This window comes from Cynocephalus volans, chromosome 16 (genome assembly GCF_027409185.1).
Source record: "Cynocephalus volans isolate mCynVol1 chromosome 16, mCynVol1.pri, whole genome shotgun sequence".
Taxonomy (NCBI): Eukaryota; Metazoa; Chordata; class Mammalia; order Dermoptera; family Cynocephalidae; genus Cynocephalus; species Cynocephalus volans.
The window spans coordinates 21,238,602-21,253,062 of record NC_084475.1 but is presented as its reverse complement, the minus strand read 5'-3'; the positions used below and the strand labels follow the sequence as shown (position 1 = coordinate 21,253,062).

At 55.1% G+C, this 14,461-nt stretch overlaps 1 protein-coding gene across 3 annotated transcripts in view; it reads right to left on the bottom strand.

The window, feature by feature from the left end:
- BAIAP2 (BAR/IMD domain containing adaptor protein 2) overlaps nt 1–14,461 on the bottom strand; it is a 73,917-nt gene that overhangs the window by 42,493 nt on the left and 16,963 nt on the right. For all 3 annotated transcript variants that reach the window (XM_063080265.1, XM_063080267.1, XM_063080266.1), the window contains exon 3: nt 13,301–13,387. In XM_063080265.1, the coding sequence (XP_062936335.1) occupies nt 13,301–13,387 (87 nt within the window). The remainder of the gene's footprint in view (nt 1–13,300; nt 13,388–14,461) is intronic.

Sequence of the window (14,461 nt, the reverse complement as noted above, 5' to 3'; positions counted from 1 at the left end):
AAGTGGGCACTGAGGGCACCAGAACACTCCTTTCTGGGGTCTTTGTCATTTCTGGCGGTGCCAGAGCTCTCATCCTCTTTGCTGGGGGATCTGAGCCAAAGGGTCACCTGCTCAGACTTGGCTGGGAGCACGCATCACCTTCTGGAGACTTCTGAGGCAAATATCCATAATGCTCAATTATTCTGGTGTTTTCAGAGCAGAAAGACACCTGGGAGAGCTGATTAGCATAGGCCTGAACCAGGCGCGGGTACAAAGCACGCGTCAGGAGGAGGGCAGTGAGGGGGGCCATGGAGGGGAGGGGGATGGGACGTGGGGCTGCCGCAGGGCTGAGAACCCCTGCTCTGCTGCCTGGAGCACAAGTTTCTCCTTGGAAGAGTACGGTTCTTCTCCCACCCACAAAAAAGGCAAAATGAAATGTGGCCGGGGCTGAGCACAGAAAAATCGATGGCTGTGTTGCCATGGTAATGACAGCAGACAGGGATGCTGACTGATCCTGTGTTCCAAAACAAAAACAAAACAAGTCCACAGAACCTCCTCAGTGTCAATGTTGAGTCAATAATCCGATCTCGGACACTGGGCCAGGGGTGGTGGGGGAAGGGGCTTCAAGAGAAGAGAGGGAGCAGAGGGGCTGAGCTGGCCTCCTTCCCCCTCCTACTGTCCTGAGCCGGCCAGCAGCCCCTCTCCACCTGCTCCAAGGTCAGAGCCCTGGAACTGTGGTGCCATCCCCTGGTCTGTTCAGACGGGGGCATCTCGGGCCCGCCTCAGGCCTGCGGGGGTGAGTCTGCGTTCTAACGAGGTCACAGACATCCGTCGCACACTTCCAGGCTCACAGTCCCACAGCAGACCCCAGGTTCACAGGCTGGCTGTCTAGGTGGCTGGGGTGGGCTGCTTCAAAGGCCCCTGAACCACCACGGAGCGGAGACAGGTCTGGGGAGGACTTGGTAAGCCTGCCATGGTCATCTCCACACGGGCCTCGCTGCTGGGGTCTGGGACGGCTCCCGTACAGCAGGTGGCAGGCATGGTGGTACCTTTTCCCTGTCCTTTCCTGCTGGCCTCATCACCCGCCAGGAACTTCTCCTCTGCAGGACTCATTGTCCCTCAGACCCTCTCCCTTTAAACGCCTTTGACTTCTCTTCTGCCTCATGTCTGCAAGGAGATTTAAGGTCTGAATACGGTTGAGGGGAGGGTCTTTCCCCTTCCCTTTTAGCCACAAGTGACCAAGGTCTCCTGGTGGAGCAAACCCGGACACCCAGGCCTAGGAGGCCACATGGACACCCTCTTGGCGGGAGAGGGCAGACCCAGACCCATAGCACAGAGTGGAGTCCACTCCTTTCTTTCTGGTGAATGTGTCTTTTGAAACTAACCACCCCTGGGGAAAAGACGTGTCTCCAAAGACCCAGGCTTCATCCCAGCAAGCCCTGAGCATGTTGGCCTTGTGTGGGGACAACAGAGGTAGATGTGGAAGTGGCCTGAGGGGCGGACTGAACATCGCCTAGGAACGCTCTGGCTGATGGCTGGGCTTGTGAGAGCGCATGGCACTGGGGTGGTCCCCCAAACGGGCAGAGTGAGTCCACTGTGAACAGGCACTAGGCACCAGCTCTTCCAAGTGGGCCCAGACAAAGTGAGGGGCCTGGAAGCATTCCCCACAGAGAAGGGGCGGCCACAGAGGCAGGAGAACAGACGCCAGAAATGCCTGCTGACCGTCCCTGAGGCCAGTCCAGGGACCCCAGCTACCCTCAGCATGTGACATGTCCCAGGCAAGCAGTTCAGCCAGGCACGTCACTGAGGGTCACTGCCTGTGGATCCCCCTTCCCAGCCTCTCTGACCACCTTGCCGGCGTCAGTCTTCCTGTGATCCCTCCAGCCACGGTCGCTATTCCCTGGCACTCCATGCAGACAGCGCGTGCACTCCTGGTGCGTAGCTGGAATCAGTGCTGGCTGTGCACCTACGCTCGCTTGCTCTGGCTGGGTGTGTGTACGCATGTGCTGAATCTTTGCCCAGGACACAGTCCAGTCAGATCTCCAACAACGTGACCGCCTGCGTGTGGCCACTGGTGACAACTGTAAAATGTGTCCAATGTACAAAACATACCAAGGACAACACAACAAAAGCCATGGACCCACCATTCAGGGCTGCTAGATGTGGATTGATTGGATTGTGTCCCTAAAATTCATATATTAGAAGCTTAATCCCCACTGTAACTGTTGAGGGTGGGAAATCTGATGACCGTAATTGAAAGGCGGGGCCTTGAAGAGGTGACTGGATTGCAGGGCCATGCCAGTAAATAGATAACAATGGTAGTTGGGGTGTTGTTCTGAGGGCTTTAAAAGGGGAGCACGTGAGGGGGTTAGTCTCTCTGCTGTGCCATTCTCACCATGTGACACCCTGCATTGCTGTAGTCACCTCATCAGATCTGTTCCCTGAATGTGGACTTTCCAGCCTCCAAAACCTTAAGCAATAAATTTTACTTTCTTATCAATCACCCAGTCCAGTTGTTTCGTTATAAGCAAAAAAAAAAAAAAAGACCAATACACCAGAAGTTAACATTCTGTCAGTGTTTCCTTCTGATGCTCAAAGAAACAAATGCAGCAGAGACAGCCAGGGTGCACTCCAGCCAGGACTGCCTTCTGAAGCTGTTGAGACTCAGTCCCTGGCTGTGTTTTGGGCAGGGAGGGGCCTGGAGACAGCAGGAAAGTGGAGACTCAGCGACTGGGGTGTGGGAGCACGTCTGGGACGATGGTCATTGATACCACTGCCCAGGGAAGCCCAGCAATGAGCTGTCAGGCTCCAGCACCACCTGCAGCCGCGCCCACGGTCAGGAACTTGAGGAGGCTGGAGCGTGGCCCGGCCCCAGTCTCTGGGTCCTCAAATCTGAGAAAGACTCTTCTGAGACTGCAGCACCCCCAAAACCCTCCAGTAGGACTTAGTGCCACAACCAAGAGGACATCTAGGTGACCTTCTTGGCAGTACCAGATGGGAGGGACACCCTCCCCAGGGCAGTGAAAAGGCACAGGAGCTGAGCTGACTGCATCCTGGCTCCTGTCCCAGCTCCGTCTGGGTCCCCATCTCCTTAGGTCTACAGACTCATTTTTTTGGGGGGGGCTGGGGGGCATCTGGCCAGTACAGGGATGGAACCCTGGACCTTGGTGTTACCAGTACCAGCTCTGACCACCTGGTAGCCAGCCAGCCTATGCAGACCTCATTTTTAATTGTGCCACAGAGACAGAGAATTGAAGAGGGGCTCCGACCTGAGCCCCACCTGCTTCCCTTCTACACAAGGAGACCCGAGGGACACCCATGGCCAGCCAGCACTGACCAGCGTCCTGGCCCCTGGGGACCAACCCCCTGCAACAGCTGCTCTGCAGGGGACAGAAGCCACACAGACTCGCCTTCCCGCTGCAAATGGGACTGTGAGGCCATCCTGTCGGCCTGGGGGAGGCCCTGCTGCTCAGCTTGTTACCAGGGCCATTGAGGACGACTCTCCACTGAGCTTATCTGTGCTCCCTGATTAACTGTGCAAGTGGGCACCACCCCTCCTGGGGACAGTCTCTCAGGCACTGGCTTGCTCCAGTCTTGTGAGACACAGACAGGAGCAGTGGCCACTCAGACACACTGGCCATTGGCTCTCGGGTTGCTTTGGTCAGTTCCACAGTGCCACTGACCTGCCTACCCTCCTGCCAACTACCCAGAATGCACAGAGCTGTACCCCCTGGGGACCTCAGCTGCCCCCCCCCCCCACATGGGATGGACAGAGACCTGCCTACAGAGGCTCCTGAGCCAGCACTTGCACCTCCCAGGACTGAGGGGCTCCTAGAGGGGCCCCAGAGCCCTCTGGCGGCTCCAGCATCTCAGGGGAAAGACTGGCCCACCTGTCCAGGCTGGCCGAGGCAAAGCCTCACAATTTGGTGTTCATGCTCAGAGACGCAAGTCTCTCTGGGACCCCGCGCCTCCTCCTCTGCTATAAGCCAGGACACGGGACAGGTCCCAAGCTTCTCCTTCTCAAAGCAGCAGCAAAGTATGTGGAGGCCACCGGCTGGTCCTCCCAGAGCCCCAAGGTCAATTCTAAGTCCACCCAGCCCCAGTCCGCCAGCAGGACACAGGCTTGGGACAGAACCACGGCCGAAGGTCCCTCTTCATCCTCCGCAAGCAGAAACCCCGAGGGCTGTGCCGAGGCCCCGCGGCCCCTGCCGCTGCTCCTTATTGACGTTCCCACCGCGCAGCAGACCCAGGCGCCGAGGGACATGGAAACACGCTGAGCTATCTCTCCCGCTATCACAGAGCCGCTGCCTAGGACACAGCAAATCCAATGAAGATGGATATTAATCTCTCCTGACAAAGGCTCAATCCAGCACCACAAAGCTTCAGCAGGCAGTACAGCTGGTACGCTGGAGGCCCCAGGAGGAGAGCCGGTCACCTCAGCTGCCACGTGGGCTGAGGGAACACAGCCCAGGCACTGGCTTCGGCTTACATAGGGCCTACACGGCACGAAGACACAGATTCTAGAAAATGCTGTCTTGTGTCACCTCATGATGGATCCATATGGGGGGCTCGAGGAAGGGACCCAGGGAAGAGCTGGTCCACCAGCTACTTCTTTGGGTGCTTGTCTAAGGAGCACCTTCACCCCCACATCCCGTGGTGGAGAGGGGCAGAAGGAACAGAATGTGTTGGGGGGAGGCTTGAAGCCATAAGCTGGGAAGGGGAGAGAAAGGGAAGTTGCAAGCAAGAGTTTTGCTCCAGTAGGGGAGCCCCCACTCCAGGCTGGCCATGGGCTGGGTCCCCTTGTACCCGTTCATCTGCAGGCAGCCGTGGAGGCTGGGACCAGCTAGGAACCTCGGGATCAGGCCCCCTGAGGTGTGTGAAATCGACCGCTCCTGCTGCATGGATCTAATTATGGCCTCCAAATGATGTCTATCAGGAGAACCTAAAAATCTCAAAGATGGTCCCCGCTGTTAGGACCCGACAGCACATGACACACCCACCAGACCGCTGTCACACGCCCAGAGGGGAGGCTGGGATATATTCGGGCTTCTTAGCCCAGGTGTAGATGGCTTAGCCTGATCCAGCAGGTGCCGTGACACAGCTTGGTGACCTCCAGCCTCACCAGGAGCACCAGGCAGTGCCTGTGAACCACCTCAGCCAACAGGAACTGTCAGGGACAGCCTCGAAGGCCCTCTCGGGTCACACAGCCAATGGTACTCCCTTCTGGCTGGCACCCCACATTTCAGAGACTACCAATGCCACACACAGGAATGGAGCCCCCCGCCTCCAAGAGTGAGACTGACTAGGGAGAATAGCTGACACCTGCCGAGCCAGTAAGGGGTGCCTGCCCCCCAGGCCAGCCTTCCAGATGTGGGCAAGACGGTGGACAGCAGCCAGAGGCCATGGGAGCTTTCCAGGCCACACCTCAATTCAGAGAATCAGTGACCAAACGCGGCCCACAGTTCCAGGCGGGGACGCCACCACCCACCAGCAAGCATCCCTGTTCCAAGGCTGCGCCCAACACGGAGCTCCTGCCGCTCTCCCGGGTGCTGGAGGACACATAGCAGTGCCCGAGCACATGCCTGGCATGCCCAGCAAGCACACACATGCCCTGCCATCACAAACAAGCATGCTGCAGTCACCAGCAGGCACAAAGCTGCCTCTTCAAAGGACAGCAACTGAACACTGTCCTCCAGAGACAGGTGAGGGCTGAACAAAGCAACTGGCTCAGATGCTACCCTCAGTGGAGCCTCTGACAAGAAGCACAGCGATGGTCAAGGCCTCCAGACAGAGACAGGCTTGACGTGCAGGTCAACCCTGCTTGCTGTGATGACAGCGTCTTCCTGAAAAGTCTCCCACACTCCACTGATGATTTGACCTTAGCCTGCCTACAGAGTCAGGGATGGGCCGAAGGGCAGGCGACGTGACCCTCCTCTCACGAGGGTGGTTTGGCAGAGCGCTAGTCACCTGCCCACCTGCCCAGGTGTGCACGCTGCAGCAGGAGCCCAGATGCATCCAGATTCTGGTCTCCTCCTATCTGTCTCCCCACGCGGCCAACTCTCTACTCCCAGTCGCCTTGGGCAGGAGAGCCAGAGGGCCTGGATGTCCAGCAGGTGGGACGTGCTCAGGTTGCAGTCCCCTGGGGGTACTGCAAACAACACTGCTGTCTGTGAGGCAGACCGGACAGGCATCCTCCACCTGCACAAAGACCCAGAACACCATTCACGGTGGGCACCCCCAAGGCCCAGCAGCAAGGTGAGCCGCCTGCCCCAACCTCCAGCCTGTGGCCTCCACGCCAGCCCTGGTGGTGCTGCTGCTGCAGATGGGCTTGACAGACGTGGGGGAGCAGGAGAAATGGAGGCCACTCATCACATCTTAGCAAAGTCCCCAGAGTACCGGCTCTGTCAGCAGGGAGACAGGACGAGCTCACACACAGCACTGCGTCTGTGACCAGGCTCAGCCCGCCCTCCCTCGGCCACCAGCCAGGCTCCTTGGCCGCAGGGACTGTTCCTGAGCACCAAAAACTGTGAGGAAGATGAACAGAACGCCACTTTGGGAAAGCTGCACCCAAGCACATGAACATCAGAGAGGCCACAGAGCAACAGGATTCACCTCAGTTGTACACTGTCCATGTGCCAGAGCCGGGATCCAGGCATGCCTTGCAGAGACATGACCCAGAGGATCCGGGACAGTGGAGTCTTCCAGCAAAGTCACTGCGGTGGCTGCTGGCTAGGGGATCGAGGGCTGTGGGAAGACTCTGGAACTCAGAGCCATCCCTCCATCCCCTGCCTAAGCAGGCTGCCATATCAAAGTCCCGAGTCAACTGCACAGACTTTCTCACTGCAGGGGAAAAAACCTCCAACTAAAGATGAGAGGATGTCCCCTCTGCAAGGACTGCAGGCTGCAGAGCCCAAGGCTGCCTCCCCAGCTGTGAGCGCCACACTGCTGGAGCTGCAGATACAGAAAGACCAGCTGAAACAGAGGCAGACACTGCCCTGACCTCTCACTCACTCAAAAGGACAGAGGAAAGGAACAAAGGGGCAGCTCTGGCTGTGGGTTCAAAGCACGATGACACTCTGGCTTGCACCACAGTGGGCTGTACTCTCGTTCAGAAGTAGGAGAGCTCATGCTGGATGCCTCTCTGCTCTGGAGACTTGGGGGTTTACCCCTGAGCAGTACACGTTGGGCTAACTCCTGGGGTTGGGGGGCATGCTGCTGGAGACCCTCACTCTCCATAGGAAGAACACAGCTCAGGTCTCTGAAGGAGTGAGGGGGGGCCAACATCATCCACGGCAGTTAGACAAGGGTCAGTGCAGGAGATCCTACATCAGCCCAGCGAGCAGCACAGGAGCACCAAGCAGCTGTATTTCACATGAGAAAGAACCAAAAGAATGGGAGGGGAGGGATCAGACAGAAAAGGAGGAAGGGGAGCAGTCAGAGTCAGCACCATAGCTTGCCTGGCAACCCACACCCCACCTGGCCATGGGGCACAGACAGAGGGGCCCAGGCAGGAGGCGAGCAGTGAGAGGGTGCACTAAAGCCCTGCTTTGCTGGGTGTCAAGCTTAAACCACTGAAAACAGTCTCTGGTCCAATTGAGGGTTAGCCTGAACAGAGTGCCTCTACACCAGCAGAGACCTGGGCTCTGTCTCCCAGGAGGGACTCCACTCCCCAAGGGCTCTGGTTCACCCCCAGGACAGCAGAGACATCACATTTCATCCCCTTCATCCAGAAGCAGTAAGAACATGCTGAGGGGAAAGTGATCAGAAGTGAACAAGCCCCCAGGGCTCTAGACAGGAAAAGGAGGAGGAAACCAAACTCAACATCAAACAAGAGACACTAAAAATGAGACTATTAGGGCCAAAGAAGGTCCTCTCACAAAAATAAGGGTCAGCTCATCAAGGAGATACATCTGCATAACATGTATGCACTTAATAACACAGGCTGCAAACACATAAAGCGAAAACTACCCAGGAACTAATGAGCCAGAAACCCCAGGGAGTAACATGCATGCCTCTTTCACTTATTTTCCAAGTGGTTGCAGCAGAATGCCACAGAGCCAAATGGAATTCACCCAGTAGAATGGCTCAGCTTCATGGCTCCCACAGACCAGCTTGTTCAGAACCGTAAAGCCCCCAGGAATAACTCAACTGCTAATCAAGAGAACAGAGAAACAAACTGTTTATTATGTGTTTATGGAATATTCTACAGCAGCGAAAACAAACGCATCTGCTGCTTATGATGAGAACACGGACGGATCCTAAGATGGAGTGAGAAAAGAGGGTGCCACAAATCAATCTTCCCATGGCTGACACATGGTGGCCCTGGCTGCTCAAAGCCCTGCCTCCCTCCCAGCCTCACCACCCTCCTCCACTCCACACTTCCCGCATTTCTGCAAAACACTTCATTTCTGTCCACTGCACACCTTTGGACATGTGCTTTGCTGCTCTCCTGTAGTCGCAACCCCAGTCCTCCTCACCTGGGGGTCGCAGCTTCTGCGGCCCCAGAAGCTGCACACCACCTGCCATCACATGACACTTCGTTTGCAGGCCTCTCTCGGGTCTCTATGCCCCCTGCCTTGCTACTGTCAGGAAATTTCAGAACACAGAAGGACGAAGGTTTCAAAAGCTTCCCCAGTGAGAGAAAAACAAAAAACACTCACATTAAAAATGAAAAAAAATCACTTTCAAAACAACACTGAACTCAGTGACACTGGAGTGAGAAGATGGAGCAGTGCCTTCAAACTCCAAGTGAAGACCATGTCCCACGTGGAACTCTAAACCAGTCAAGCCATCAGCACCGGCAGAAGAGCACACCTGCAGACACGCAGGAAACATCCCTGTTTAACTGCTCGAGAACCGCCCCCCCAAAAAGAACGATTCCCCTAATTGAGGGAGGAATACAGGAATGGTCAAAGACACAGGACCCAGAAAACATGGGGCTCTGCCCAGGAGAAGGCATGGGAATTCCAGGTGATGGAGAAGGTACCCCTGTGCACAACCAAACAGCTCAGAGGGACAGGAGCACAACCACAGGGGGAGGAGGGGAGGCGGGAGAAACGACGGACAGACCCACTGAGACGGCGACAGCAAAGAAGGGTCTGAGATTGCTGTCCGAGGGCTTGGGAATAAATCTGTCACTGTGCATTGAAGACCCAGCAAAGGGAGCGGTGAGGCAGTCGTTAACTCTAGAAAAAAAAAGTCTAATAATAAACATCATGGTCAGAGACATAATAACAGAAATTCGTGGACTACCACACAAAAATGTCAGCTCAACTTCATCAAAGTTAAAACCACTGTCACAAACATGAAGGACTGGGAAAAACATCCACAAAATACATACCTGACAAAGAACTCATATCCAGGGTACGTAGAGAACAGTTATAACTCACTAAGATGACAAAACCCGAACAGAACCCGAACAGAATAAAGGGAAAGATCTGAGGGCCGGCCCGTGGCTCACTCGGTAGAGTGCGGTGTTGATAACACCAAGGCCACAGGTTCGGATCCTATATAGGGATGGCCGGTTCGCTCACTGGCTGAGCGTGGTGCTGACAACACCAAGTCAAGGGTTAAGATCCCCTTACCGGTCATCTTTTGGGGAAAAAAAAAAAAAAAAAAGGAAAAGATCTGAACAGATGCGGCCCTAGAGAAGGACGCAGGGCAAGCAGGAGCGGGCGAAGACGCCACGCTGTCAGTTGACTACAGAAACGCAGTGTTAGTGCCCACGCAGGAAACCACGGAGACATCCACGGACAGGTGACTGTCGAAGCAAACTGCGGTACATCCAAACATGGAACAGTACCAGGCAATAAGACACGAGCTATCAATACACGCAACAACACAGAAGAATCTCAAAAATGATCGTGCAGCCTGGAAGAAGCCAAGCAGGGAGAGCGCGCTCTGCACGCGTCCACCCACACAAAGCCCCAGCACGTGCACACTGGACTACAGCACAGCAGGCAGATCGGCGATTGCCAGGAGCCAAGGCGAGGGCGAAGACCATGGCAGGATAGTCTCCCAGGCAAGTTCACTGCCGAGACCGTGGCAACGGGCTCCCAGGTGTACACACACGTCAAAACTCATCACATGGTACGCCCGACTATGTGCAGTTCACTGTACTTCAATTATACCCAAATCAAGCTGTAATGAAATCACAATATGTACGTGTCCTAGCTGTGAAAAGGATTTGCATCATCATCACATAAGCCCTGTACACTGATTTAAGCAAAAATTTTGATAATTAAGCTGAGAGGGGCAAGAGGACATTACGAAAGAGCTAAATCCAAATTTTCCATAGTAACAATTCATTAAAGTCTAAAATTGAAAAAATAAGGAGAAACAGCCTGCCTTTCAGACACACGGAAGCAAACAGAAAATAGCACACGTCTTTGAAGTGGCCCAGTGAGGAGGGTGGGCAACAGGACCAACTTATTTATTTTTTTTTTTACAGCTGGCCAGTAACTTATTTTTAAACCGAGGGTGTGCTGCTTTAATGAAAACTCAAATCCCAACCACTCGGCCAAGCAATCCACTCCCAGGTACGTGCCCAACAAAATGAAAACATGCGTCCCCACACACTTGTACCCGAATGTGCACAGCAACAGTATTCACGACAGCTGGGAGGTATAAGCGGCCTGGACGTCCACCGCCGATGAAGGGTAAACAAAACGTGGTCCACCCATACAATGGGATATTATTTAGCCATAAATAGGAATGAAGCATTGACACACACAACGTGGATGAACCTTAAAATATGTGCTGACTGAAAGAAGCTGGGCACAAGAAGACACGAATTCTATGATTACACTTATAAGAAAAGTCCGGAACAGGCAACTCCACAGACACAGGAAGCAGATTAGCAGTTGCCAGGGGATGAGGAGGGTGGAACGGGGAAACTGCTAACAGGTATGGGTTTCTAAGGTGATGAAGTGTTTGGAAGTTATATGGGGTATTGGTTGCACATGTGAAATACACTAAAACCCATTCAACTGTGCATTCTGCATGGGTGAACTCTGTGGCATATGAATTATGTCAATAAAGAAAAAAATTTGACTCCTGGAGCAAGGCTGCCAGCTGGCCGGCCATCTTTGCAGATGCAGAGGAGGGACTCCACTCTCTCAATCAGCCCCACAGCAGAATTCAAAAAGCACACGTGGACAGGATGCTCCCTGACTTGTGGGGCTCCTGCTGTGGCTCCCCGGTGCCCCCTTTCCTGCAGCCACCTGCTCCGGGGCTCAAGGACACAGAATCCCAAATAGCACTCTGCCAAGAGGAAGTTCTGGGATCTCACTACAGTTTCAGACACACCCATCCCCCTGGCTGTGGGTCCTCATGGGGCCTGGAGTTTCCACTGGGCACACCCCGCCCTTGCGTGTTACTGTGGGGAGAAGCAACTGCCCTCTAGCACACATGTCCCCTGATTTGAGATTCATCACGATAAGAAAACGCCCCTTTCACAGACACACACAGGGCATCATGCACAATCTCCCTCTGAGGGGGTCAGAGACCAGGCTGTGAGGGGGGACACCTCCTCCAAACTCTGCAGACCCAACCCATGGCTTGGGAGCCCATCCATCACACCAGACAGGCTGCATCCCAAGCCCGGGGAACCCCACCACGCAGCCCTCAGCTCTCACTACCCCACGGGGCTGCCAAGGGTTCCAGCAGCTCTGTGTCTGCAAGAGGTGACACACTTTTCCTCTCGAGCCATCAGGGCTGGCGAGAGCCACGTGGCCTTCCTTCTGGATGTCGAAGAAAGTCCCCATCCTCATAGGCTCGACCAGGCGGCACATACTGTCCCCTCCGCCTTCGTCCCCAACCTATGCCAGTCCACGGCTATGTCTGTCCACACAGCAGCACCTCCTAGAACTCTGGCTGCTGCAAGGACCATGAGAGCCAGAGCACACACCCCCGCAGCCTGCCCGAGGACCCGGCACACCTAGGCTTGGTGTCCTCAAACGGGGGAGCTGCAGAAGTGAATGCAAAGCCCTAAGTCAACAAGTCTGACTACTGGTGTGGGCGTGGAGATGGTGAGACTGGGAGTGAGGGCGGGCAGAGCTGTGTCAGTGGGGTCTCTACCTGAAAGCCATGGCATGGGGAGACAGGCTGCTTCTAGGAGCTGGAACTAACAGGCAGGAAGAGAAACCCAGCCCCCCCGCCACCTGCCAGTACAGTCGAGGGGAGCTGTCAGGGCTGGGAGAAAAGCAGAACAGAAGGAACCAGGGCTCGGCAGACTGACCCCCCCATCACATCAACCCCTGTCCGTGCACTCCTACTGCCAGACACTGACCACTGCCCAGAAAGTTGACCTCAAGGAAGTGTCCACAGACAAGATGCCAGACGCAGAAAGCCTGTCCTGTGTGGCTAAAGGGTGGACGAATCCAAGCAGTTTCTTGGCCAATTTAGGCTTTCCTGTTTGTGGAAGGCCAGCCTCCCTGAGAGCTGCCAGTGAGCACAAGCCAGGCCAGCCCCAGGCTGTCCCCACAGCCACAGCATCCCTGGCAAGGCAGAGATCTCAGCCACGGCACCGCCTTCCTCGGTCAGGAGGACCACAGAAACATGGATCCAGCCTAAAGCCCCGTCTGCAACACCACTGCACGGGAGCCTGTGACTATCCATGTTTCATATGGGTCCCGATCATAAACGTAACATGGGCTCATTGTAGGAAATTTGCAAAACATAGAAAAGGCTTAAAGAAAATAACAATCCACCCCAGGAATTCAACCTGATAACACTTCTGGGGTCTCCTCCTCCATTATGAGATGCGTGTGTGTGTGACGTACTTAAAATCAAGGTCACACTGTACTATGGGTCTGTGCCCTTTTTCCACTCATTTTTAGACCAAAAACCATCATCCGAGTCTAACTTTTCACACAGATCTGCTACGTTGGATGTTCAAGTTCTCTCTTTTTGGTGTTTGGCTGGTACAGGGATCCAAACCTGTGACCTTGGTGCTACAAGGCTGTGCTCTAACTGCTGAACAATCGGCAAGCCCTCCAACCAAGTTCTGCCTTGACATCTTTAAGCATGGATTGGCGACACCTCTCCACCTCAGCTGTGCTCCTCAGGGGAGATGGCCCACCACTGTGAGCTCTGCACAGCACCCCAAGGTTGCCTGGTACACCCCACTTTCGGTGGGGATTGCCCCCCACAGCCATCACCAGCTCTGAGGCTTATTTTCATCTTTAAAAAATCCTTTCTTATTTGACAGGTGACTCCTGATTCCCAATCAAAGAAAGACCAGACACAGGACAGGCTCCCACAGCCAACACCCGCAGAGGCCTCCGGGGCTCTCTGCAAGTTGGGGTCTTCAGGGTCTTACCAAGTTCTTTGGAGCCCTGGCTCTCGCTGGCCAGCTCCCCCATCTTCACCAGGGCATCGAAGTAGCCTTTGGCAGCGTAGGTCACACCTGGGAGAGAAGAGAGGGAGCTGTCAGTTCCTTCACACAGACTGGACAAGACCCACAGCAAGACTGCTGTGATCACAGCGCAGGAGTGGCGGACATGTTGTCCCCATATACGGAGATTGGCACGTTGATCATTCAGATCTGAAAACACTGGAGGAGACACTGTGGTTTCAGAAAGGGCTCGGTGGCCTGACCCTCCCTGTACCAGGCTGAGAAAGTAGCCCTTATCACCAGAGCCTGGAGCCTGCAATGCGCCTGGATATAAACAAACCTCCTGAAGCAGCCCTGATCTTCCACTAGCCTCCCCCCACATGCCTCCTAGGGACACCTGAGCCAGTCACCATGGCCACAGCCCCCTGGTCCTGTCCTTTCTTCACACACTGATCGTCGTCTGCTCAAAAACTACAGAAGCATCCCTGGCCACATCTCCAGACTTCACCCTTGGGAAGCCCCACACACATGTAAAACCAGTAACACATATGTGCCTCCTCTTGCTCATCTGTCCTGTGTCAACGTGGGTCCTAGATCCAGGCAAACTGCGGGTGCTGGGGCAACCTCTCCCTCCCCCACAGCAGCATACCCCAGTCCCTGCTCGGTGCCTAGACAAGCGCAAAGAACACTCCAGCTTGACTTCCGCATCGGATGTAACCCTATTTTTTGTTGACGTTCTTATTCCTTTCCCATTGGGAGGGCCAATAGCACAGGGGTGGGGTGCAGAGCCATTGGAGAGGAACCGCACAGCAGACTGCCGGCCACGTGCTGCTGGGAGGAGAGGAGCTACCACCTGGCGTGCACCGCGAGGCAGGCAGCCACCCGCTCGAAGATCCCCAAGTTTCTGGGTGTCAGAACAGAGACTTGTAACTGGGAGTGGGTCATTCCTATTCCAAGCAGGATCATGGCATCACAGAGTGTTACTGCTATCAGGGCGACCCGCCACTCCCCGGAAAATTCTGATCTAATCAGAAGCGGTGGAAAGCTCAGGCCCACTGAATTCCCACCCCCCCCAGGCCACAACCATGATAGCCACAGCCTGGGCTCCTCCTCTCGCACCTAGAAGGAGCCCCACGCACCCCGACC